Source organism: Phocoena sinus, chromosome 19, assembly GCF_008692025.1.
Source record: "Phocoena sinus isolate mPhoSin1 chromosome 19, mPhoSin1.pri, whole genome shotgun sequence".
NCBI lineage: Eukaryota > Metazoa > Chordata > Mammalia > Artiodactyla > Phocoenidae > Phocoena > Phocoena sinus.
This window is the reverse complement of record NC_045781.1, coordinates 7,239,208-7,263,626: the sequence shown is the minus strand read 5'-3', so window position 1 is coordinate 7,263,626 and position 24,419 is coordinate 7,239,208. Positions and strand designations below refer to the sequence as shown.

Sequence of the window (24,419 nt, the reverse complement as noted above, 5' to 3'; positions counted from 1 at the left end):
CTCAGGACTCCTGCCGTCTTGCCCTCTCTGCCCTCGGACCCAAAATTCCAGGTCCCTAGTCGTCTCTTCTTTCAGATCCAGGAATCCTGGTCCCCAGCCGCCCCCTCCCTCAGAACCAGTAACCTGGACCCCGAGCTTCCTCCTTCCTCAGACCTACAAGTCCGAGGTCCTTGTCCCCTTCTCCCTCGGGGCCCAGAAGCCCACTACTCCGGCTCTACCCCTCAGAGACACCAGCGTAACAACCTCAGACAGAGAGTTCTTGACTAAAAGTTCAAAGTTTTAATCCAAATCTGGACAAGTGTTGGGAAAACCAAACTTTGGCCACAGAAACCCCTCCCCTTCTAGGCCACCTGAGGGGACCAGATCACGCCCCCAGGTTCCCGGAGAGGCTCCAGGTCTCCGGGGTGGGGGTGGGGGTGGGGTACCTCCAGGCCACGCCCTCACTCTCTGATTGGTTGCTACGTTTAGGCGGGTCAGAAGCTAGACTGCAGCAGAGTGACTCGAAGAGGCCACGCCCCCGCGTCTTGGGTTAGGGCGGGAGGGGCGATCCCGGAATCCCACGTCGCCTCCCAGGAGGCGGGGCCTGCGCCGCGCCCACTACCTCTGCGGGAGAACCCCGAGGAGCGGGAATTGGCAGCTGGAGGAGATCTTGGGGGGGAGGACACCTGGGGCGGGGGCTGTGACGGAGGCCGCGGGGCAGGGGGAAGAGGGTCTCCTCGAGACTCCAAATTTCCACCTGGAGAGGACGAATGGGGTATGAGAATGGCAAACTCTTGGACCCAGAAGTCCAGACTCCCCCAGGCCTTTCCTCTCAGACCTAGGAGTCCGACCTCCCAGCTCCCTCCTCTCCCAAACCCAGAATTCCTGGACCCTGGGCCCCTCCTTCCTGGGATCTAGAACTCCCAAGCCCTGTCCAGCTCTCTCCTCATAAAGATAAAGGATTCCTCAGACCCCTACCCATCAGCACCTACGATTCCAGGCCTCCGACTCCCTCTTCCCTAAAACCCAGTAGCCCAAAGTCCCCAGCCCATTCTCACCTGTCATCATTCTGTGCCACTGCGACGCCTCAGTGGCCAGGGCTTGAGAGAGGCTGAGAACTCGCTCCCGGTGCCCTTCGGATGTCGGCAAATAAGGGGTGGTGTTCCTTGGACTAGAAAGAAAGAGATTTGGGGAACTTGTATAATTAGCCAGTACATTAAGGACCACAGTGCCACGCGTGGCCTTCTGGGAGTTGTAGTCCCTAGCACGTGTCTCTAAAGGATTTTAAACTGGGCGCGACCCTCTTTTAAAAAGCCCGCGTGCATTGTGGGATTTATAGTCCGGTTGCCGGAAATTTTCTCAGATTTCCTGACGGAGGGGCGGAGTTTGATATCGACCAAGGAACTGCAGTTCTCACTGCGAACTAGGGCTTTCTGATTCCTCAGGAACTCAAGCGTCTCTAAAAGATTCTGCGATCTGTACTTTAGTACTCACGAGTACTCAGGAGACATTAATAGCAATGCTACTCTCCTCCCCTTTGCTGATTTCCCTGCTCCTTGCCCCGATCTCCAATTCCTTACCTGCTCCAGGACCCCGAGCTTCTAAGCCATTTCTGGGCTCCTGAGTGTCCCAAGACAGGCTGCAAAGGAATTGGGGCATTAGAATTCCTCATCTGGAAGTCCTCATATTGAGAGTGAAGGGGTTCAGAAAGGGGATAAAACTGCCCCAAAGACACTGCTAATTTTTAACTTTACTTGAGCTCCTAGAAAACAAGAAGAGTTCGGAAAATCACCGCCCCCCCCCCCACCAGCCCTTTTGCATTCTGGTAAAAGGCTTACTGCAAAGAACCCCTCTTCTCCATATGACTTAGATAAGACTAATGAAGTAAAATTGCTATTTTAAGGCAGGACAAGAAAAATTAAACATAAAATTCTCTCTGCGTGCTTGAGTGTCCTCCCTCCCTCCCTAATGTGCAGTGTGCTTCTGCATTACACATTAACCAGAGCTCCTCAGAGATGGCAGTGCCTCCTCTATCGTAAAGATCATTTTTCCCCCCTTTCTTCCGACACTACCAATGTAACTTCTTAAAAGAACAGTATTCTTTTCCAACTCTGTAGGAGATCACGGTGACTTGCTGCTGGCTTTGTATGTTCTTCCCTAGACTATGTATCCTTGGTGAACTTTTTATGTAAAAATATCAGTATGTCATTTTTTTTAAGTTATTATTATTTTTTACATTTATTTATTTAATTTATCTTTTTTTTTTTTGGCTGCATTGGGTCTTCGCTGCTGCCCTGGGCTTTTCTCCAGTTGGGGTGAGCAGGGGTCACTCCTGTTACGGTGCGTGGGCCTCTCACTGCTATGGCCTCTCCTGCTGCGGAGCATGGGTTCTAGGTGCGTGGGCTTCAGTAGCCATGGCACGCGGGCTCAGTAGCTGTGGCGCATGGGCCTAGTTGCTCCGCGGCATGATGGGATCCTCCCGGACCAGGGCTCAAACCTGTGTCCCCTGCATTGGCAGGCGGATTCCCAACCACTGCGCCACCAGGGAAGCCCATCAGTATGTCATTTTGATGTAGGATCCTTTGTCTGGAAAGTGGATATGAGTGTGCCTTTTGACTTCTAACACATGGAACAGTTCTCAGAGCTTTCTGAGAGTCTGTCTCCCAGGTTATAATCCTGTTTCGCTCAAATAAAATTCCCTTTGTTTCTTGTTAACTTGTTTTTAATAGAATTTTTGTCAACAAGATTCACAGTTGACCCCCCCCGCCCCACCCTGTTTACCTGTGACAAGGCCAGAAACAGACCCTCCAAATTCACATTCCTTTTGTCATAAATGATTAGCTGGACTCTTTGTCCCCCCCAAACTAGCTAGACATAGAGATAAATGTTTGGTGTTCAGCTGACTTGAGATGCTCCCTGTTTACAAAAACAATCCCAACTGTAAAATCACCCCACTTGTCTAATTCCTTCCTAGAAAAGTCTAAGATGAAACCATCCATGGGGAACTGCCTGGCGGTCCAGTGGTTAGGACTCCACACTCTCACTGCAGAGGGCCTGGGTTCAATCCCTGGTGGGGAAACTAAAATCCCACAAGCCACTGCGCAATGGCGTGGCCAAAAAAAAACAAAAACAAAACCAAAAAAACCCACCAACAGCAAACCAAACAAACAAACAAAAAATACCGTCCTGCCCGGATCACTCCAATCGTTGGATCTGGAGTCCTCTCCCCAGCACCATAACATGAATAAAATCTATTTCCCTACTTGATCAATTTTTCTTCTTTTCCTTTTTTGCCTTTGACAACACATAGTAACTGAAAAGGAAAATTGGGCTTCCAATCCAGACCCGTGACCCCCACCCCCTCCCTGAGGAGGGAGAACGCTGGTGAGGCGGAGATGTTGTCTCTGGCCCACCCTGTCTTCCACAGATAAGGGAGGCAGGATGTTGATTTCAGCACAGGTACAGCGGGGTAAAATCTGGAAACCTGTTCTGGGTACGGAGGAAGGAAACATCCCCATTTTACAGAGAGGAAAACTGAGGCTCCAACTAGGAACTAAGAACCCACTACTGCTTCACCACCCCACCCGTTTCCCTCACTTTTTGTTCTGCGTCAGGTTGGCGTCCGGCTGGGGACAGTGTCCTCCCCAGAGTGAGGAGCCAGGGGGAGGCTGGGCGAGGGAGAGGCCGACCGTACTCCTGGTGTCTGCGCATTCTCTCCAATTGCTCCTGAGCACTCATCCGGGGCCGGGCCAGGGGGACCTGGGGAGATGAGAAACACCGCGATACTCCAACCTTGGCCTCCGTTTTCTCTCTTCCCTGAACCTCTCAGCCCCCTGCCTTGCCCTTCCCAATAAGTTCACCTCCGCTCTCGAGGGCTACTTCTACACCCGGAGCACAGGCTGTCCCTCTGCTGCTCGAGTCCTTCCATGGCCCCCAAGCGCTTTCAGGACAAAGGCATTGGAGGCCCCTTGTGGCCTGGTCCCTATCCACCTCTCCAGCCTCAACTCCATCAGCTGCCCTGTTCAAACCCGAAGCCCCAGACTGACAAACACCCACACTTCCCTGGACAGATCAAGTCTCTTTGCAGTGGTAGTCAGGACTCCGGGTTGCTTGTGATTAAAAAAAAAAAAAAAAAAAACCTCTGAATCAGCTTTGAAAACATTAAAAGGAAGAATGAGATTTATCGTGTAACTCGATCGTCAGGAGGAACACTTTGGGTTTGTCTGAGGGAGGACTTTACAAGCTCTCTCGCGCCCTCAAAACCAGAGGGAAGGGGCTTCCCTGGTGGCGCAGTGGTTGAGAGTCCGCCTGCCGATGCTGGGGACACGGGTTCGCGCCCCGGTCCGAGAAGATCCCACATGCCTTGGAGAGGCTAGGCCCAAGAACCATGGCCGCTGAGCCTGCGCATCCAGAGCCTGTGCTCCGCAATGGGAGAGGCCACAACAGTAAGAGGCCCGCATACCGCAAAAAAAAAAAAAAAAAAACCAGAGGGAAGAGACACACAGGAGACTGTCATGTGACAATGGCAGTTATGCTGCCACAAGCCAAGGAGCTTTACCAGAAGCTACCAGAAATATGGTTCTGATGACACCTTGATCATGATCACTTACTTATAGCCTTAAGAACTTAAAATACAACAGGACGGAGATAAATCAAAGGGGAACTTGAACTTGAACATTTGGAACATTCGCAGCCTACGTGTATTGCAAGGAAACTTGTTCTGAAGAGAACACCAAGGGTGTGTCCGTAAAACCATTTGCTGAGACATTAGGCATGTGATGATGTGTGGATCCAGTAAACCAACTCAGCAGAAAAGCTGCCAAGTCAAACTGAAGGGGACAGAGATGGGACAAAATGAAGGAAGGCCGTCAGACAGCTGGGATGCTACAGGCAGGAAAGTGGCCAATAGAGCTTCAAACGTGTTATCCTTCCAGAAAGGGGGTAATTTGGACACAGACATGCACCTAGGGAGAACGCCATGTGACAACTGAAGTTATGATGCCACAAGCCAAGGAACGGATCCCTCCCTAGCTCCTTCAGAAGGAGCATAGCCCAGGACTTCCCTGGCGGTCCAATGGTTAAGGCTCCAGGCTTCCACTGCAGGGGGCGCAGGTTGGATCCCTGGTCAGAGAACTAAGATCCCACGTGCCGTGCAGCGCGGCCAAATTAATTAATTAATTAAGTTTAAAAAAAAAAGGGCATGGCCCGACAACACCTTGATTTCAGACTTCTAGCCTACAGAACTGTAAGACAGTAAATTTATTGTTTAAGCAAAAAACAAAGGGGATGGGGGTGGGGAGAGAACTCTCCACTGCAGTCTCCAACTAGAACATTCTAGGCAGACAGCTTAGATCTGTTGCTATTGTAGGACCAATCACTGCAGTTTACTCTACGTGACTCTGATTTGGTCGATCCTGAGTCACATGCCCACCTGTTAGATACATCATGGTCCCTGTAAATTGACCCTATGTCATTTATTTCTTCATGGCAGGCCAGACCACTGACCCGAAAGCCTGCTAGGGCCAAACTGAAACTTTTACACATCCCTTGTTTCAAAGATAGCTCAAGTAGACAGATATTGTTAGCCACTTAGAGCCTGCCTGTTTTGAATACTCCGTGAAGTTGTACCCAGCATCTGCTAGCCATAGGTAAGATCAACCTGTAGCTATAAAAGCCCCCAACAGGGGAATTCCCTGGAGGTTCAGTGGTTTTAAGGGCTCCGCGCTTCCACTGCAGGGGGCACGGGTTTCATCCCTGGTCGGGGAGCTAAGATCCCGCATGCCTCGCGGCGGGACCAAAACAAACAAACAAAAAAAGCCCCCAACAGGCTGCTGCCCTTAGGAGCTCTCTGACCCAGAGACTCCCTTCTGTGCGGTTAAGCACATCACCTAGACCCTTAAGTCCCTTCTCTAATCTCCTTCTCTCCTGGGAGTTCCCTTGTCCCGCCCCCCCCCTCCCCCCGCGCCCCTCCTCCTGGGCAGTGGCCCCGAAGCAGTAACCTCTGGAGGATCTCACGTTGTCAGGGACTTTTCCCACAGGCAAATCTGTCAGTGTGGACCAACTAAAGCTCTGTGGGCTACTTCCACCTAGTGGTCATATCTTTTTCCTTGATCAGCTCTGAAATACCTAGAACATTACACCACCCCTGGATGCTGGCCGCGGTACGGCTGAGGGAGGAGCCATTCCCAAGATTAAGTGTTATTCGGCGCAGCTCCAACAATCCATGTCCTTTATACACACCACTAAGAATAAAGTTCCTCTCCTCCTAAGAAAGGACAGATTGATTACTTGGTTTCCACGGATAATAAGGAAGCACCAAAAATGCTTTTAAACCTATTCGAGGGGACGTCCCTGGCTGTCCATCGGTTAATACTCCGTGCTTCCACTGCAGGGGCACAGGTTTCATCCCCGGTCGGGGAGCTAAGATCCCGCATGCCGCGTGGCACTGCCAAGGGGGGGAAAAAAACACCACCACCTATTCGAACAAGCAATCGTAACTGGCATCCCCGGAACCTCGCTCCTGAAAGTCAGCCAATCAACGATGGCCCCGCGTTTCTGAAAATCAGCCAATCAACAACAGACACAAAGCTTCCGCATCTTAAGGTCGAATATACGAAAGTCCACCGGTTTCCGAGCTCTACGCCATATGACATCAGCTCTCCGCTTTGCTCAGAGCGACTGTATCTTACAAGAGGTCTGTCTTGCTTAAGCAAGTAATAAATTCAGCTTTGTTTCCGATACAGAGCTGCAGCTTATTTATCCCCTCCATGTCTTTGCGTACATAGCCTGTTCCCTGTTTGGAGTACTGCTTCCTGCATGGCCAAACTTTTTCCATTCATCCAGACTCACCTTACCTAACCTTTAAAAGGCTTCCCAATGCTCTGAGTCCCCCTGTGAAATGGCTCAGCCCTGTCGGATGTGTATGAGGATTGCATTCATGCCTCTGCCCCATCAGACTCCAGCATCAGGACTAATTCATGGCAGGGCGCCCCCAACACCTTCCACAGGGGCTGGTCCCTAGATGACCAGTATGATGAGCAAATAAGGGAATTCGGGATTTCTTCCTGCACTGGCCAAAGTTGAGGGAGAAGGGGAGAGATAGCAACTGCTCTTGACACTCTCCTTGGATTGGTCATCTGCTGATGGCTTAGTGGGTATCGGAGTGGTCCCGCCAAGTCCATCAGCCATACTTTTCCTGCCGGACCCCTTTGCCAGTTTCAGGATGGGGGAAGCCACAGAAAAATAGGGGTTGTGATGCAGAGATTCACTACGTGGCAAACTCAGAAGGGTAGATCCTTGAAAACAGGGACTGGTCTGGGGACCTCGCCTTGTAGAGCCTGGCAGTCAAGAAGGGTCTGAGGAATCCGTGGACCTGAATTGAACAACCTGCAGTTGGCAGATGGCATTCCAGAGGTCAGAACTCTGTGCTCCCAAGTGACCACGTGCGGTTGTATGGGTTGCTTACTGCCCAAGGGCTAAGCCCTCCATTGACCACGCCAGGTTCCATCCACGCAGAAGGGGGAGCCTGTCTCTCATTCACAAAAAGGCGTTCTGTAGGCTAGCAGAAGCCCTGGCTTCCTAAATCCCCACGTCAGTCTGGACATTTGCACTAGCTGTTTCCCTGCTTTGCCAGGGATAAATTCTAACTCAATCTTTAAGGTCTGTCTTGCCTCCAGGAAACCATCCCCAACATGCCCAGGCTGCCTGGGAGCTGTCCCCTGAAGTCCCCCAAGGCCTCGTGCTTTCCCCATCTCAGCACACGCCTCCGCCTGTTCTGCTTGTGTCTGAGGTTCCTGATGCCTGGGATCTGGCCTGATTCAGTTCAGGAACCCCAGTGGCCGGACAAAACCCAGTCCACAAGAGGCCAAGGACCACCCCAGCACCAATGAGAATGGCAGACTTGTTGGCTCCACCTTCAAAGTCAGTTCCCCAAATTTCTTATCTGTCATTTCCAAAAAAAAAAAAAAATCTGAAACTGACTTTTGTTTTTCTAAATCGGTGCCAATATGCACCCAGTGCTCGTGATGTGAGGCGTCGCCTGAGTCACACCCATCGGGCTTCTGCAGTCAGTTGCAATTTTCTTGCTTTGTGTTTTGTTTTGTTACTTACGACTTCTAGTTTAATTGCTCTCTGAAGGTGTCAAAAAGAGCCAAAGGTCGCCCCAAAGAGAGTGAAAAGAAACAGAAGCATCTGTCACTTCCGAGAGCTCAGAAAGTAGAATCACGTCAGGAACAGGACTGTGGAGCCTCTACAGGGACATCTCACTAAATAGGACCCTCAAGATGTGATGTGACATAAACAGAAAGACACATTGCGGAAGTTTTACTGGGACAGTGACACCAGGAACTGATGACAAGTAGAGAAACTCTGCAGAGGGCAAAATCTGAAGATCCGGACCCTGTGTTCATGAGGAAGTAACTGGATGCCCCTGAATGGCCTTTGGTCATGAAACAAGCTAGAACATTCCATGAAGACCAGAACATTGATCATGAGCATCAGCTGGCAACACTAAAGAAGTATGTGATGTAAAATATCTTAATACCTGGGTGGCAGAGCATCTGCAGGTCAGAAATTACAATTGATGAGTTTCCTAAGATAACAGCTGATGAAAACTGAGTTCTGAAAAACATGTATACGGTGGATCAAAGAGCTCCATAATGTCTCTGTGCTCCTGTAAAAATGTCACCGAGGGGGCTTCCCTGGTGGCGCAGTGGTTGAGAGTCCGCCTGCCGATGCGGGGGACACGGGTTCGTGCCCCGGTCTGGGAAGATCCCACATGCCGCGGAGCGGCTGGGCCCGTGAGCCATGGCCGCTGAGCCTGCGCGTCCGGAGCCTGTGCTCCGCAACGGGAGAGGCCACAACAGTGAGAGGCCCGCGTACCGCAAAATAAAAAAAATTAAAAAAAAAAAAAATGTCACCGAGGGAATTCTCTGGCGGTCCAGTGGTTAGGACTCCGAGGGCCCAGGTTCAATCCCTCGTCAGGGAACTAAGATCCACAAGCTGCACGGTGCAGCCAAAAAAAAATAATAATAGCCGACAGCAATGAGAGATAACAATGGTAGGCTTGAAGGATGCCAGGCTCAGGTGGTCTGGTCATGGGCATGCTGGAGCCACAGGCACACACACAAGACACAGTTGGCAGTGCCTAGAAAAAGCCGACATTTGAAATGTTTGGAATGTGTCTACGATTTTCCTGGGCATTATTATTATGCAAACAAGAAATTGTGGCATCCCCCCCCGCCAATGTTCATGGCAGCACTATTCACAATAGCCAAGACATGGAAGCAACCTAAATGTCCATCGACAGATGAATGGATGAAGAAGATGTGGTACATGTATACAATGGAATATTACTCAGCAATAAAAAGAATGAAATAGGGGCTTCCCTGGTGGCACAGTGGTCAGGAATCCGCCTGCCAGTGCAGGGGACACGGGTTCGCGCCCTGCTCCGGGAAGATCCCACATGCTGCGGAGCAACTAAGCCCACATGCCACAACTACTAAGCCTGCGCTCTAGAGCTCGCGAGCCACAACTATTGAGCCCGGGTGCTACAACTACTGAAGCCCGCGCGCCTAGAGCTCTGCAACAAGAGAAGCCACCGCAATGAGAAGCCCGTGCACCGCAACGAAGAGTAGCCCCCGCTCGCCGCAACTAGAGAAAAGCCCGCGCGCAGCAGCAAAGACCCAAAGCAGCCAAAAATCAATTAATTAATTATTTTTAAAAAGTGCAATTTAAAAAAAGAGAACGAAATAAAGCCATGTGCAGCAACATGGATGGACCTAAAGATTATCATACTAAGTGAAGTAAGAGAAATACCATATGATATCACTTATATGTGGAATCTGAAAAATGATACAAATGAACTTTTTTACAAAATAGAAACAGACTCATGGACATAGAAAACAAAATTATGGTTGCCAAAGGGGAAAAGGGAAGGAGGGATAAATTAGGAATTGGGGATTAACAGATACACGCTGCTGTATATAAAACATAAACAACAAGGACCTACTATATAGCACAAGGAACTATATTCAATATCTTGTAATAACCTATAATGGAAAAGAATCACTTTGCTGTACACCTGAAACTAACACAACATTGTAAATCAATTATACTTCAATAGAAAAAAGTTTTTTAATTTAAAAAAGAAATTGTGGGGCTTCCCTGGTGGCGCAGTGGTTGAGAGTCCGCCTGCTGACGCAGGGGACACGGGTTCGTGCCCCGGTCCGGGAAGATCCCACATGCCACGGAACGGCTGCGCCCGTGAGCCATGGCCGCTGAGCCTGCGCGTCCGGAGCCTGTGCTCCACAACGGGAGAGGCCACAACAGTGAGAGGCCCACGTACCGCAAGAAAAACGAAAAGAAAAGAAATTGTGGCATCTCTACATACAGCTTGTAACAATAGAATTTCACACTTCGTGAAGAGAAAGGATAAACCACCCACCGCCTTAAAAAAATCAAAAAACAAAAACTGCATACTGGTTGCAGGCATCAGGAACCCAGGACATTTTCCTCAGAAATAAAAAGCGCCTGGGGAAGAAATTGAGACACAGATGTAGAGAACAAACGTCTGGACACCAAGGGGGGAAAGTGGCGTGGGTGCGTGGTGGTGGTGGGATGAATTGGGAGATTGGGATTGACACATATACACTAATATGTATAAAATGGATAACTAATAAGAACCTGCTGTATAAAAAAATAAATTAAATGAAATTCAAAAAGATAAATAACTCTCCAAAAACTAAAAAATTTAAAAGCGCCTGATATTTATAAGCTATTTTTATCCCCCTGACTCCATTTAAGTAATTCATTGCTATTTTTTTTAACTTGACATTTAAATGGTGATGTTATTTATAGCTTTTATCCCATTTCGTATGCATATTCATACATTTTATTGGAGAAACGGTAATGTGTTTGCTTAAGTGTGCTGCTGCAGACACGGCAGGCAGTGTTATAGAACGCACAGTACGCAGTATAGGCACCGAATTACTAGAATCTGCAAAACTTTGCATTTTAAACAACATTTGGTCCCAAGGGTTTTGAACAAGGTTTGAAAACCGCTATATCTAGAATCCGACTCTGTCTCGACATCTCCACTTTTTCTAACCTAGTGCAAACAACTGTTCTCTCCCCGCTGGACTAGCCCAGTCACCTTCTCACACTGGTTCCCTGCCTCAGCCCTTGTTTACTGTCTGTTCCCACATGTGGCCGCCAGAGGGCGCCAGTGCCCATTTACAGCATCTCATTGCCTGCTCAGATACTCCATGGCTCTGGGCTCACCCAGTGTCAAAGCTAAGCCCTCACCTTGGACCACAAGGCCCAGCACGATCTGCCCCTATTACCCCTCTGTCCTCATCAGCACCCCTCTCCCTCTTGCTCGGTTACTCGGTTACGGCCACACTGGCTTTCTAGCTGCTCCTCCAACACGCCAGAGTCTTCTGCCTCGGAACCTTTGCAAACACTGTTCCCTTTGCCTCTAATGCTCTTCCACCAGACATCCCCAAGGCTTGCTCCCTTACCTCCTCCGGGTATCTGCACAAGCATCACCTCTCCAGAAGCCTCCCCAGACCAAGCCATTGACAATTGCACCTCTTCGCCAAGTATCCCAAATCCCCTCACCGTGCTGTTTTTATTTATTTAGCACTTAGAACATATAAAGTAATTTATAGTAAATTATTTATTACCTGCCTCTTCCCACTAGAATGTCAGATTCATGAGAGAAGGATTTTTTTTTCATCTTGTTCACATTTGGGTCCTGAGCACCTAAACAGCTCTCTGTGATGTTTCCTGAATGATGGAAAAATGTTCTATATTTTCACTGTCCAACAGGGTAGCCACTGGCCACTTACATCTCCTGAACACTTGAAATTTAGCGAGTGAGAGTGAATTTTTTATTGTATTTCATTTAAATTCATTTGAATTTAAATAGCCCCATGTGACTACTGGCTACCTTATTAGACAGTGAAGAGGGTATTTAATAAATATATATTGAATGAATGATTGATAAATGAATGAATGAATGAAGTGCTTGCTCTAAGGCACTACTTTCAAGCTCTATGGGCATTCATCTACTTTGACTCTTCACATCAGCCCTAGGTGGTAGACACCGCTATTAGCTCCATTTTGCAGATGATGAAATGGAGGCAGAGAAATTTCATAACTGACCCAAAGTCACACAGCTTAGAAGTGGCAGAGACAAAATTCAGTCCCAACGCTCTTAATAAATCTGGCTGTCTCTGCTCTAGGATGTGGCCTTAAAACTCTTCTCTCCCAGATGTTTCCCCAAGAGTGGGGACAGGGGGTCCTTCCTGTGGTGGTCAAAGGGTTACAGTGGACCTGAGGCCAGATGGACTGCCTACCTTGGTTCCTGGCTGTGGGGAAGGGGGGCAGCGACCCTCAGGGCTGGAAGCCCGGGAGACCCTTGGAGATCCAAGACCTGGAGAAGTAGAATGGAACTGGTGAGGACCAGGAATGCCGAGCAAAGTCCCTCCCCACTTCAGACGCTTACCTGACCGAGGGCTGGGAAGCTCTCTGTCGCCCCCTGGGGGCCGCTCCCAGTCAGCCTCAGGGGACCGGGGTAGGCTAAGTTCCAAGGACTCAGGCAGGCTCTGGAGAGGTCAGGAAAGGGGAATAATAATTACCACTATTATTACCATTTTCAAGCACTTAGCAATTGAGACACTGCACAAGTAGGATTAAGATTGAAAACCAGGAGCCAGATCTGGTTTCCAAACCTCAGTTCTGCCATTTTTTTTTGCTGTGTGACCTTGGGCAAGTTACTTTACCTCTCTGTGCCATATTTCACCTTCTGATATGAGGATTTTAACCTACAGCTTTTTTTTTTTTTTTTTTTTTTTTCCGGCTGCGTCAGGTCTTAGTTGCAGCGCACAGGATCTTCTTTGAGGCATGCGGGATCTTTCCTCGTGGCACGTGGGCTCTTCATTGCAGCATGCAGGCTACTCTCTAGCTGTGGTGCACAGGCTCCAGGGCACGTGGGCTCTGTAGTTGTGGCGCGAGGGCTTAGCTGCACCGTGGCATGCGGGATCTTAGTTCCCTGACCAGGGATCAAACCTGCGTCCCCTGCATTGTAAGGAGGATTCTTTACCACTGGACCACCAGGGGAGTCCCTGATATGAGGACTGAATCGATACATGTAAGGTACTTAGAACAGTGCCTGGCACATGGCAGGGCATTATATGTGTGAGGTTTTATAATGATTATGCATCTGGCATGGTGCTAAGTCCTTTACCAGCATTATCTCATTGAATCCCCTCGGTAAATCTACGAGACAGCTATTATTATCCCTATTTGATATATGGGGAAACTGAGGCTCAGAGAATGAGGTCAATGACTGATGTCACAAAGATAGCAAAGCTGAGATCTAAACCCAGGTCTCCCGGGTACATGATCTGATGATCGCCTACAACCACTGTGGCTCCTGATTCCTGACGGCTTACTCTATGTCAGGCACACTCTAGTCACAGTTTCTCCTTCTCACAGTCTCCTGCAAGGTAGGGGTTAAGATCAGCAGTGTCTGGTAAATGTTTAACAAATGCCCTCTGGGAGAAAAGAGCCGTGGTTTGTAGCATTTGCCAGTTTGCACGGTGTAAATACTCCCACCATGGTCAATTTCAAGCTACCAACATGACATCACTGAATGTGGAGTTGAGAAGAGAGGCAGGCGATTGGACCTTGGGAGGTGTTGGGAACTGGGTCCAGCACATCACTGGACAATGATCATAGTACAACGACTAAGGAAACAGAGGCTTCCAGAGCTTAGGATACATGCCTGAGGTTGGTTAGCTGGTCAAGGGAGAGAGAAAGAGGGGGGTAGGTAATGAGCTGTGCCAGGGGCAGATGGAACAGGAAGCTGGGGGTGGGGAAAAAGGTGAGTCTCACCTCCCTCTCTGAGGACTCCTTGCCTTGGAGTGCAGGGGATGGGGAGTCAGGGTCAGTGTGGTGGGGTGGTTTCTGGGGGCCCCCCAGACCTGCCAGTGTGTCTTCCACCATCCACAGTTGCTGTTGAGCAGATGCTCTGTCCTGGGGAGAGGAAAGGAATTTGTTACTCAAAGGTGGGAAAATACAAGGAGGGTTAAAGTTGATAGGCCATGGAAAGGGTCTGAAATTTCCATTTAGATATCCCACTTACCCATTATCATTTATCATAAACATCGTTTTTCTGTATGGCTCTGTAGTGTTACCTCTGTAGTGTTATAGCACTACCTCTGTAGTGTTATAAATAGGTGACCATATAAATAGATGTGAGTCTGTTTCTGAATATTCTATTCTTTCCTTTGTTCCATTTGTCTAATGTTGTGTCAATATTATACTGCCCTCTTATTAACTGTAGCTTTACAGTCAGACTTGATTGATATCCAGTTGTGTTAGTCCTCCAGCTTTGTTTTTGCAGGTTGCCTTGTCTGTATTTGGCCTTTTGCACTTCCAGATAGAATTTAGAGTCAGTTTGTCAAATTCCACATAAAAGCCTTCTGGATTTGTATTGGGATCGAATATCCCCACTGGGGAAATCAATTTGGGGAGACCACGTCTTTACATTAGTGTCTTTCCTATCCACGAACATGGTACATCTCTCCATTTATATCGGTCTTCAATTTCTCTCAATGATATTCTGTGGCGTTCAGAGTAGATGTCGTGCATGTCTTTCATTATATTTCTCCCTAGATATTTAATCTGTTTATGTTCATTGTAAACACTATTGTTTATGAATAGTTATTTTCTAATTGTTTGTTATTAGCATACAGGAAGACAAGTGATTTTTGCATGTTATCCTTGCATTCAGCTACCTTGCTGGATTGGCTTATTCTACCAATCTTTCCGGAGATTATTCTGGATTTTCTACATACACAGTTTTGTCATCTTTAAATAAAAACAGTTTAAGTCTTCTTCTTTGGTCCTTATACCTTTTTTTTTTTTTTTTTTTTTTTTAATACCTTTAATTTATGTCTCAGACTCCCTTGTACTGCCTAGAATCCCTGGGACAATGCTGACTAGAACTAGGAGGGGCTGGGGGTCTGGATCCTGGGTCTGAGAACTTGTCTTATTCCAAATACTGGGGAAAAGTTTTCAACATTTCACTGCCAACAATCATGTTTGCTGTAAGTTTAAGTTTCTTATAGATGCCTGATCAGATTAAGGAAGTTGATTTATATTCCTACTTTGCTGAGAGATTTTATCATGAATGGATATTAAATTTGTAAAATGTTTTTCCTGCATTTATTGAGATGACCATGTGGCTTTTTTTCTTTATTTTATTAAATGTAGTGAACTACATGAACTTATTTTCGAGTGTTAAATTAACCTTGCATTCCTGTAAGAAGCCTAATTTGGTTGTGATGTATTGTTCTTTTCATATTGTTGTGATGTATTGTTCTTTTCATTGCTGGTGCTGAGGAATATCTAACACCAGTAGGTGGGGGATTAGCGTTGAGGGGTGGATTTTAGGAGGAAGTGGGAGGGGGTTAGTATGAAGAGGGTGGGGCTTAAACCTGTGAGTACGCATTTAATACTAGAAGCCAGAATGTTTAGTTGAAGGTATATGATTTAGAAACTCTATTGCTAGGCTTAGAATGAAGACGTGGGTCTGAGGCCAAGCAATGGGGGCTTCGGGAGTGGGGCTTGAAGTAAGGGATTGGATTTAGAACTGGAGCCTCCAGAGGATAAATTTAAAAGTGAAAGTCAGGATGCAGAATGCAAGAGATGAACTTGCAGGATGGGACAGGGCTGAGGGGCAGAGTTTTGACCCCAAGGGTAGGGCTTCAAAGTAAGAGGAGAGATTTAGAACCAGACGGGGCAGTAGTTCCGAATCTGAAGATAGGTCTTGAAATTAAGGGCACTGTCTTAATTATTGGGTTTTAAATGAAAGGAAAAGGCAGAGGGGGAGGAGCTAAAGATAACATGGGAGGGGCTTTGATTCTATGGGATGGGCTTAAATGCCAGAAGTGTTTCCAAGTGATCTTGGAGTGCAGGGTGGAGCTTGGGGGCTTGGGGCAGGGGTGTACCTGGGGGGACCCGAGGTGCAGCAGGTACTCAAGGGTCTCTCTCAAGGTGCTCAGCTCCTGTTCCAGGCTGTTGTACGTGTCCCAAACCCGCTCTCGCTCCTCAGGTCCCAGAAAGGGGGAGACAGAGAGTTAGCATGTCCTCCCACCAGATCTTCCCCAATCCCATCTTTTCCTAGATTAGCAGGAGGAAGGGTGGCCTGGCCCCAGGTGCCCTGTGGGGTATATGGACTGCAAGTCCCAAGGGCCTCTTTGCTCAGACTACTGGGAACCCCAGAGTCTGTATTGGACCTGCCATTCCAATGAACTGCTAGTGTAGACAAATAACAGCTTTCCCTGAATCTTCTGGATTACCTCTGCACTCCTCTAGGGCGGCAGAGTCTACAGATCTAATGAATTCTTGAAACAGACAAGACCATGAGACCTATACACCACTGGGCAGCAGAAACTTCCTTGCCAATACCAATAACAAGAGCAGCTAACTTTGTGTGTGTGTGTGTGTGTGTGTGTGGTACACGGGCCTCTCACTGTTGTGGCCTCTCCCGTTGCTGAGCACATGCTCCGGACGCGCAGGCTCATTGGCCATGGCTCACGGGCCCAGCCGCTCCGTGGCATGTGGGATCTTCCCGGACCGGGGTACGAACCCGTGTCTCCTGCATCGGCAGGCGGACTCTCAACCACTGCACCACCAGGGAAGCCCTAAACAGACTTTTCTTTTCTTTTTTTTTTTTTTTGCAGCTAACATTTATTTGGCACTTACTATGTGCCAGGCACTGTTCTTAGCTCTCATTTAATTCTTTTGAGGTAGGTACTGTTAATGTCTCCATTTTACAGATAGTAATAATTACAGCTAACGTAAGTATTGCTTACCATATACTAGGTACAAAAGTGTTAAACATTCCTTCATTTACATATATTTATGAAAACTTCACAATAGCCCTATGAAGTAAATATTATTTTTATTATCTCAAGTTTATATGAGAGGCATCTAAGGCCCAGAGGGATTAAGTAAATTCTCTAAGGTCACAAAGCAACTATAAGTGGAAACTGAGATTCAAAGCCAGGAAGTCCGTATCAAAATCACCCCCTTGGGACTTCCCTGGTGGCACAGTGGTTAAGAATCCACCTGCCAATGGAGGGAACACGGGTTCGAGCCCTGGTTTGGTAAGATCCCACATGCCGTGGAGCAACTAAGCCCGTGTGCCACAACTACTGAGCCTGCGTGCCACAACTACGGAAGCCCGTGCGCCTACAGCCCGTGTTCTGCAACAAGAGAAGCCACCGCAACGAGAAGCCCGGGCACCACAACGAAGAGTAGCCCCCGCTCGCCGCAACTAGAGAAAGCCCTCGCGCAACAATGAAGACCCAACGCAGCCAAAAATAAATAAATAAAAAAGAACTTACTAGACTGGAAACTAAATCTATCTCAAAAAAAAAAAAAATCTCCCACTTAAATGGCTAAATTAAATACTACTGTTTCTTGGCTGCTTGCCCCTCACCCTCTAGGAATGTCAAGATCATTGGCTTAAAATTGGGGGGATTCTCAAGAACCACCTTCCCAAGAGCCTTTGGGGGCAAGTTCCCTTTAGTAACAACCTGTAGAATCCTGGGGTCTCCTTGGAGGTATGCCCCTTCCCAGATGTTCACCTGGGTCAGGTGACAAAGAGCGGCCCTCACACTGACTAGTCGGTCCTGCAGGAGGCGCTGGCGCCCCCAAGCCCTCCCAGGAGCTGCAGCCTCCCTGGTTGTTTGGCCCAGCTGCTGTCGAGTCAATTCCAGGGCTGCTTCTAGCTGCTCCTGCACCGAAAGGGAAGATGGTTAGACTTCTAAAACCACCCCCAGCCTCAGGAAGAGAGAAAAGGTGTCTTCCTATATCCTTGGGTATGCTGGGGATCAGGATGGGCTAAGGGCACGTGGAGAGGCCAGATGCCCCTCCCCTGTCCCAGAGCCCTGTACCTTCTCCTCCTGCCTCTGATCTATCTCCTCCTGCAGCCTCCTCAGGAGCCGGTCCTGCCCACACAACTTGGTCAACAGAGTCTGGAGAAAGGAGGACAGGAGCTATTTATGGACCAGATCTGGCTCTTCCCCCTGCCCCACAATTTAAACATTCTCTCCCCAGCTCTGGGAACTCAGCAAGGGTTCAATCAGGAGGACTTACATCTGTCTCCAAGCTTTGGTGGAAGGTTGAGTCCAGAGGGGGACCCGGCTGAGGAGAAAGAGAAAGGTTGGAGGTCACGTGCCCAAACGGGTCCTTATTGTAGCTCAGCGCTGAGCCCTGTTGCTACTAACAGACACCCCTGTCCTTATTAGCTTTGTTCCAAGCTTTAGCAAACCTCAGTAGACCAATTGCCAGACTTTGGGCTTTAGGAAGTGGTCTTTGCTACCAAATAGCTATAGCAAATAAATAATTAATGGAGAAAACTTAGAGAGTTCCTTTATGACTGAGAATAAAATAAGGATGCTCACTACCACTGTTACAGTTTAACACACTATTAGAGATCTTGACCAATGCTATAAGATAAGAAAAAGAAAAAAGTGTAAGGATAGGAAGGGGAATGATAAAACCATCATTATTTATAGATGATGTGCTCATCTACTCCCCCCAAAAAATAGCATAAAAAAATTATTAGAATAAATAAGAGAAGTCAGCAAGGATGCCGGTGTAAAATGAAGTTACAAACATTAATAGCATATCTCTACACCATCAATAACTAGAAAATATTTTTTTAAAAAGAAGAATATACCATTCAAATAACTATAAAAACTATCAGTAGGGAATTCCCTGGTGGTCCAGTGGTTAGGACTCAGTGCTCTCACTGCCAGTGACCTGGGTTCAAACCCTAGTCAGGAGACTAAGATCCCTCAAGCCTCACAGCGTGGCCAAAAAAAACAAAAAACTATCAGGAATTTAGGAATTACCTTAATTACCTTAACTAACAGCACAAAAATCTCTATGGAAAAACTCAAATGACAGACTTAGAAAATTATATGAATGAATGGAGAGATATTCTATATATATATGCCACCCAGTTTTCAGCAGCCCTAGGAAACTAATATATATCCAGGCACCTTGAAATACCCAGTTTTCTCTAGGCACACTAGTCCAGGAGATGACATTCACCATAGCAAAGAAAGCAAGGGAAGGGGCTCTGGCAGATTCGAGGTGCCCCAGGATACCTACCAATAAAACCATGGAAGCCCGGGTCCCAGGAGGCCTTGGAGGGAGCTGGAGATATGTGGAGGAACCAGAGGGGGCCTGGGAGGAATACTGATATAGAGATGTTTAGAAATTGGCACGTCTTACTAACAAATATTAGAATGGATGTGTCCCGAATTGCAGTGCCTTAGGAGATTCTTTGAGGTTCAGAACTGGGCCCCCAGAACTTCCTCAACTATCTGCTCTCCAGCTGTGTGCCATTGGGACACAGAGAATGCTAATAAGTGGAAAGGCTGGCAGAACAGTCCCACGGACCAATGGAAGTTGCGGTCTACTCTCGCTCTCACATTCGTGGTTAGCTGTGGATTTTCGGGACTACAGTCCCATGATGCTCAGAGGAAATTGTAGGTGACCAACTTAGAAAGATAAACTGGAGACACAAGGCAGATGCAATCGACGCTACCTCTCACAGCATTGTCCTAGAGGAGAGTACTCTGGACTACAATCTCCATAATGCTTAAGGGGTAACGGCCAAAGACCAGCCTGAGGAGAGCCCTGAGAACTCATGCGAGTTAAAGTTCACTCTCCCTTTCACATCTGAACCCAGCTGTGATTATGCTGAACTACAATCCCCATGATACCCAGGGGCCAGTGGCCTAGAGACCAGCCTGGAAAGACAGCCCCATGGCCAAAGGAAAGGTTTAGTCCCTCTCCCCATCAGCTCTGCTCACCGGTGTTCTGGCCTCCTGACTCCAGTGCTGGGGACTCCTGGGGTCCCTTCCTCCCCCAGCCTCGGAGGAGGGTCCTCGTCGGGGAGTGGGGGGCCTGGAGAGTGTCTGGCGCTGGGGAGCCCAATCCAGGGGAGGCCGGACATCGATGCGACTCAAGGGGGTATGGGGTCTGGCAGAAGGTGCTGTGTCTCCAGAGGAGGGAGGGGGTCTGCGTGCAGGAGCAGAACGGGGCCGGGGGAGGCTCAGAGGGGAGGGAGGGCGAGAGAAGGGTGTGAACAGGCTGTAGGGAAGAGAGAATAGGCGAACTGCGTCAACTAGAGCCCCCTCATCCCACGACCCATCAAGCCAGCCTCAAAGATCTGTCTCCCTTCAGGGTGTCTCACTGTCCCTCTGGAGTAGAACCCTCCTCTAGTAACCAGATCCTGAATAATTTCCCTCTTTATGGTATCCCCTCCTTAAGACTTCTCCCCAACAGGCACTGACCCCACAAGAACCCAGCAAGTCACACACATCAGTGAGAAAGCACTAAGTCACTCCCCTAATCAGTCCCAGCCACGCCCCTCGGCCACGCCCACAGCATTTCCACTGAAGCTCAGCCCTATAGAACCTTCTCGTCCCGGACTCCCTCGTCCAACTCACTCTGGGCTCCTTGTCCTCCGAATTCGGGGTCCAGATTGGAGGTCAGCCATGGGGCTGGGGGTGAGCAGCCGGCCACGACCTCTGGAGAGACGAGCCACCTCCGGTGATTCTGAGCCGCGCCCTTCTTCCCCTCTGCTCACCTCTGGGGGACCACCGGGGCCGCCAGGGCCCTCCCCAGTCTGGGGACGTGCAGATGACCTGGGTTGCCCACTAACGAGTGGACACAGAAAAAGACATCACTCCTTTGAACTTTATAACAGCCCTAATTGCCATTTCACAGATAAGGACACAGGAACCTACAAAGAAAAAAGGGGAGGTAGTGTACTGTAAATTGTTTTCCCCATTTTGCGGATGGGGAAACTGAGGCCCGAGTTGGAAGTGACTTGTGCAGGGCCACAAGGTCCATCCAGGTCGCTGGGCCCAATGCCCTAGACTATGCGTCTCCAGCCTGAAAATTGGGACAGGCAGACAGAGCCTGGAGCCTTCCTTTTTTTTTTAATCTAACATTTTTTAGGTGGCAGCCTCAGGGGGTGGAGACTTCTGCGGGAGCCAGTTAGAGAGTGAGCAATACTGATGGACAAAACGGGGGACAGAGCTTACAAGAGATAGACTCTTTGCTGATTGGAGATGAAGTCCCCTGGACGTAGGGCCTGAAGGGCGGAGTTTCCACAGCTAGAAGAATAGTGATTGGACACTGAAGAGGGCAGGGTTTTAAAGGGAGGGGTTAGCCGGATAATTTGCAGGACCCAGACTGGAGGTAGAGTGTCAAGGGCGTGGCCTGTACTTATACTCACCAATCGTCCCCCTCCGCGCGGGAGGCCCGCCCCAGTGCCCGTAGCCAGCCCCTCAGGTCTTCTAGCGTGTCAGCCGCCAGAACGTAGGTCCTCATGCCCGGGTGCTCCGCCTGCGGGAAGAGAGAGCTGGAGGACCCGGCCGCCGGGCCCTCTAAAAAGTAGGATGCCGTGGAACCTGGTCTTTATCTCCAGTAATGGATGCTCCATGCCTGCCCCCATCGCCTAGTGCCTTAGTGCCCATGGGGGTTGGATGGACTCACGGTGAAGGTGAAGCGCCGCCCTCGGGGGGCTCCTGGACCATCTGGCCTGATACTGTAGCTGGGGAGCAGGACGCTTCCCAGGACGCTCTCCTCGCGGCTGTCTGCAAAAGACAGGCTGGGGTCAAGTGTCACACAGGGATCTAGAGGCCAAGAGGCTGGTGGAAAGGGAGGGTGGGAGGGTGGGAGTGGGGCCCGCCCACCCCATGCCAGCTGGGGCACTGACCCTTGTAATAGAAGAGGCAATGGCCAGAGAGGACGAACCAGCGGCGTTTCCAGAGCCGGAGCCCGGAGCTGTCCTGGAGAGACAGAGTGGGAGTAGAGGGGGGAGGGAAAAAAGGAGATGGAGACAGTGACACTTGGGGCCAAAGACCCAAAGAAAGGAGAGGGGCAGAGACACATGTTTGGTGCAGTAGATTCAGATGGAGGACTGGAAACCAGTGGGTTGCAGTTGGGAGGACATAGATTCTGGACACAGGTGGACCTGAGTTTGACTCTTAGCTCCACCACTTTCAAACTGTGCCCTTAAGCAAGTCATTTCCCCACTGGAAACCTCATTTTTTCCTCATGTGTCAATTGGAGATTGAGAAGTTACAGGAAGATTGGGACAGATACTGTACCACACACGGGCAGCGGCTTTATATAGGAAGACTTGGCCCGATCATTATGGAGTGTGAGACACAGAGAGGCCAGGAAGGTGATGCTGAGCCATACCCTGAATCCTGCATCTCCCCATCTCCTCTTCCAGAACTGCTCCATCTCTAACCTTGTGCCCCTCTTCTCCCCTTCAATCCATTCCCACAGAAGCAGCATGATCTTTTAAAATTATAAATCAGACCATGTGAGTCCCCTGCTCAAAACAGAGCTTCCCGTCACACTTAGCATAAATCTCAAGTTCCTTACCCTAATTTGCTGGCTTACAGGGAATCTAAAACTTGGGTGCACATAAGAATCACCAGGAGGGCTCATTAAAACACGGATTCCTGGGTCCCATCCCCAGAGTTCTCCAATCAGTAGATCTGAGGTGGGAGCTGACAATTTGCATTTCTAGAAATTTCCCGGGTGATGCTGGCGCTGCTGGTCTGGGACCACACTTAGAGAAGCTCGCCCCATCGCCCTGCCGCCCCTCCCCTCTCTCACTTTGGCTTGCTCCAAACACCAAACTTTGGCCTGCTGCAGGGCCCTTTGCTTTCAGATTCCCTCTGCCCCCCAGATCTTAACACAATGGGCTCCTTCTTGACATATAATTCTCAGCTCAAATGTCATCTCCTCAGAGATGCCTTCCCCGACCAACAGTCAAAAGTAGCTCTCGGGCTTCCGTGGTGGCGCAGTGGTTGAGACTCCGTCTGCCAATGCAGGGGACAAGGGTTCGTGCCCCGGTCCAGGAAGATCCCACATGCCGCAGAGCGGCTGGGCCCGTGAGCCATGGCCGCTGAGCCTGCGCCTCCGGAGCCTGTGCTCCGTAACGGGAGAGGCCACAACAGTGAGAGGCCCATGTACCACCAAAAAAAAAAAAAAAAAAAAAAAAAAGTAGCTCTCATCCCTCAGCCACTTTCCAGCACATTCTCCTGCGTTATTTCTTCACAGTGCTTCATTTCCCACCATCCAAAATCATTTAGTCCACTTGTTTTATACTAATTTATTATCCATCCCTGTCCCACTCCCATCTTGAATGTAGATAGATACTTATTTGTCTTATTTGCATGGTATGTGACCCAGGGCTTGGCACATTGTAAATGTTCAAGAAGTGGTCGTTGGACTTCCCTGGTGGTGCAGTGGTTAAGAATCCGCCTGCCAATGCAGGGGACATGGGTTCGAGCCCTGGTCCGGGAAGATCCCACATGCCGCAGAGCAACTAAGCCCGCGCGCCACAACTACTGAGCCCGCGAACCACAACTACTGAAGCCCGCGTGCCTAGAGCCCGTGCTCCGCAACAAGAGGAGCCACCGCAGTAAGAAGCCCGCGCACCGCAACGAAGAGTAGCCCCCGTTCGCTGCAACTAGAGAAAGCCTGCGCGCAGCAACGAAGACCCAATGCAGCCAAAAATAAAATAAAGCATAAATAAATTTATGAAAAAAAAGTGGTCATTGAATGAATGAATGAAAGAAACGACAGAATAAGGGAGGAAGCAGTGATCAAAATATATATATATTTGGAGAAGACTTGGAAGGAGAGAAACAGTGGACAGCCAGGGGCACAGCCTCTAACATCACTTAGAGTGTCCTTTCCCTTCTTCTGCTCACTCTACCTGCTTATGAAGCCAGCCTCGGATGTGCACGGGGAGGTTAGGGTCCCTTCTGAGCGCATTGCCCCTCTTCCCGAAGGCATGCACCTTGCTTACCGCCCGGGTGGACTTCTGAAGAGACAAGGAGGACAGAAGTGAACATGGCCTTGGGATGGACTTGGGGAGGCGGTGCAGTGGGACTCAGGCAACCCGAGGCCCTCCTCAGCTGCCTTTAGAAGCTGGGTCAAGGAGGGACCTGAGGGAGTTCCCCGGTGGCCTAGTGGTTAGGATTCGGCGCTTTCACTGCCGTGGTCCGGGTTCAATCCCTGGTCGGGGAACTGAGGTTAAAAAATAAATAAAGAGGGATCTGAGTTTGGGGATGAGAATTGCATGTGCATAGTGCAGAGTTGACAGACACTTTTCATGCGTGGCGGGAGGTGTCTGGAGGCAAGGAAGAGGCTACTGGCCACTGCGGAGGGAATTTGGGAATCAAGGGTCCACTGCCAAGGAGAGGATGCTCTTGGCCACCAGAGCCCAAGATGTAGTAGAGCCTTTGGGACCCAAGATGGCAATACTGCCTGGGAGGTCCCCATGATCAGGAAGGACCTCTGTGCTGAGTCCC

The 24,419-nt window shown here is 49.2% G+C and overlaps 1 protein-coding gene across 10 annotated transcripts in view; it reads right to left on the bottom strand.

The window, feature by feature from the left end:
• Nucleotides 1-256: 256 nt before the first annotated feature.
• PLEKHA4 (pleckstrin homology domain containing A4) overlaps nucleotides 257-24,419 on the bottom strand; it is a 32,474-nt gene continuing 8,311 nt past the window's right edge. For 3 of the 10 annotated variants that reach the window (XM_032612148.1, XM_032612147.1, XM_032612149.1), the window contains 18 exons: nucleotides 23,822-23,929; nucleotides 21,800-21,872; nucleotides 21,577-21,677; nucleotides 21,317-21,426; nucleotides 20,523-20,732; nucleotides 19,884-20,163; nucleotides 19,177-19,263; nucleotides 18,154-18,201; nucleotides 17,952-18,032; nucleotides 17,643-17,792; nucleotides 15,999-16,097; nucleotides 13,879-14,019; nucleotides 12,488-12,587; nucleotides 12,339-12,415; nucleotides 3,577-3,738; nucleotides 1,560-1,618; nucleotides 1,038-1,150; nucleotides 257-736 (listed from right to left, as the gene is read on the bottom strand). In XM_032612148.1, coding sequence (XP_032468039.1) covers nucleotides 474-736; nucleotides 1,038-1,150; nucleotides 1,560-1,618; nucleotides 3,577-3,738; nucleotides 12,339-12,415; nucleotides 12,488-12,587; nucleotides 13,879-14,019; nucleotides 15,999-16,097; nucleotides 17,643-17,792; nucleotides 17,952-18,032; nucleotides 18,154-18,201; nucleotides 19,177-19,263; nucleotides 19,884-20,163; nucleotides 20,523-20,732; nucleotides 21,317-21,426; nucleotides 21,577-21,677; nucleotides 21,800-21,872; nucleotides 23,822-23,929 — 2,262 coding nt within the window. In that variant the 3' untranslated portion in view covers nucleotides 257-473. Of the gene's footprint in view, nucleotides 737-1,037; nucleotides 1,151-1,559; nucleotides 1,619-2,770; nucleotides 3,469-3,576; nucleotides 3,739-12,338; nucleotides 12,416-12,487; nucleotides 12,588-13,878; nucleotides 14,020-15,998; nucleotides 16,098-17,642; nucleotides 17,793-17,951; nucleotides 18,033-18,153; nucleotides 18,202-19,176; nucleotides 19,264-19,883; nucleotides 20,164-20,522; nucleotides 20,733-21,316; nucleotides 21,427-21,576; nucleotides 21,678-21,799; nucleotides 21,873-23,821; nucleotides 24,136-24,419 lie in introns of those variants that run through there. The other 7 variants (XM_032612155.1, XM_032612150.1, XM_032612152.1 and 4 more) reach the window with 6 other exon arrangements.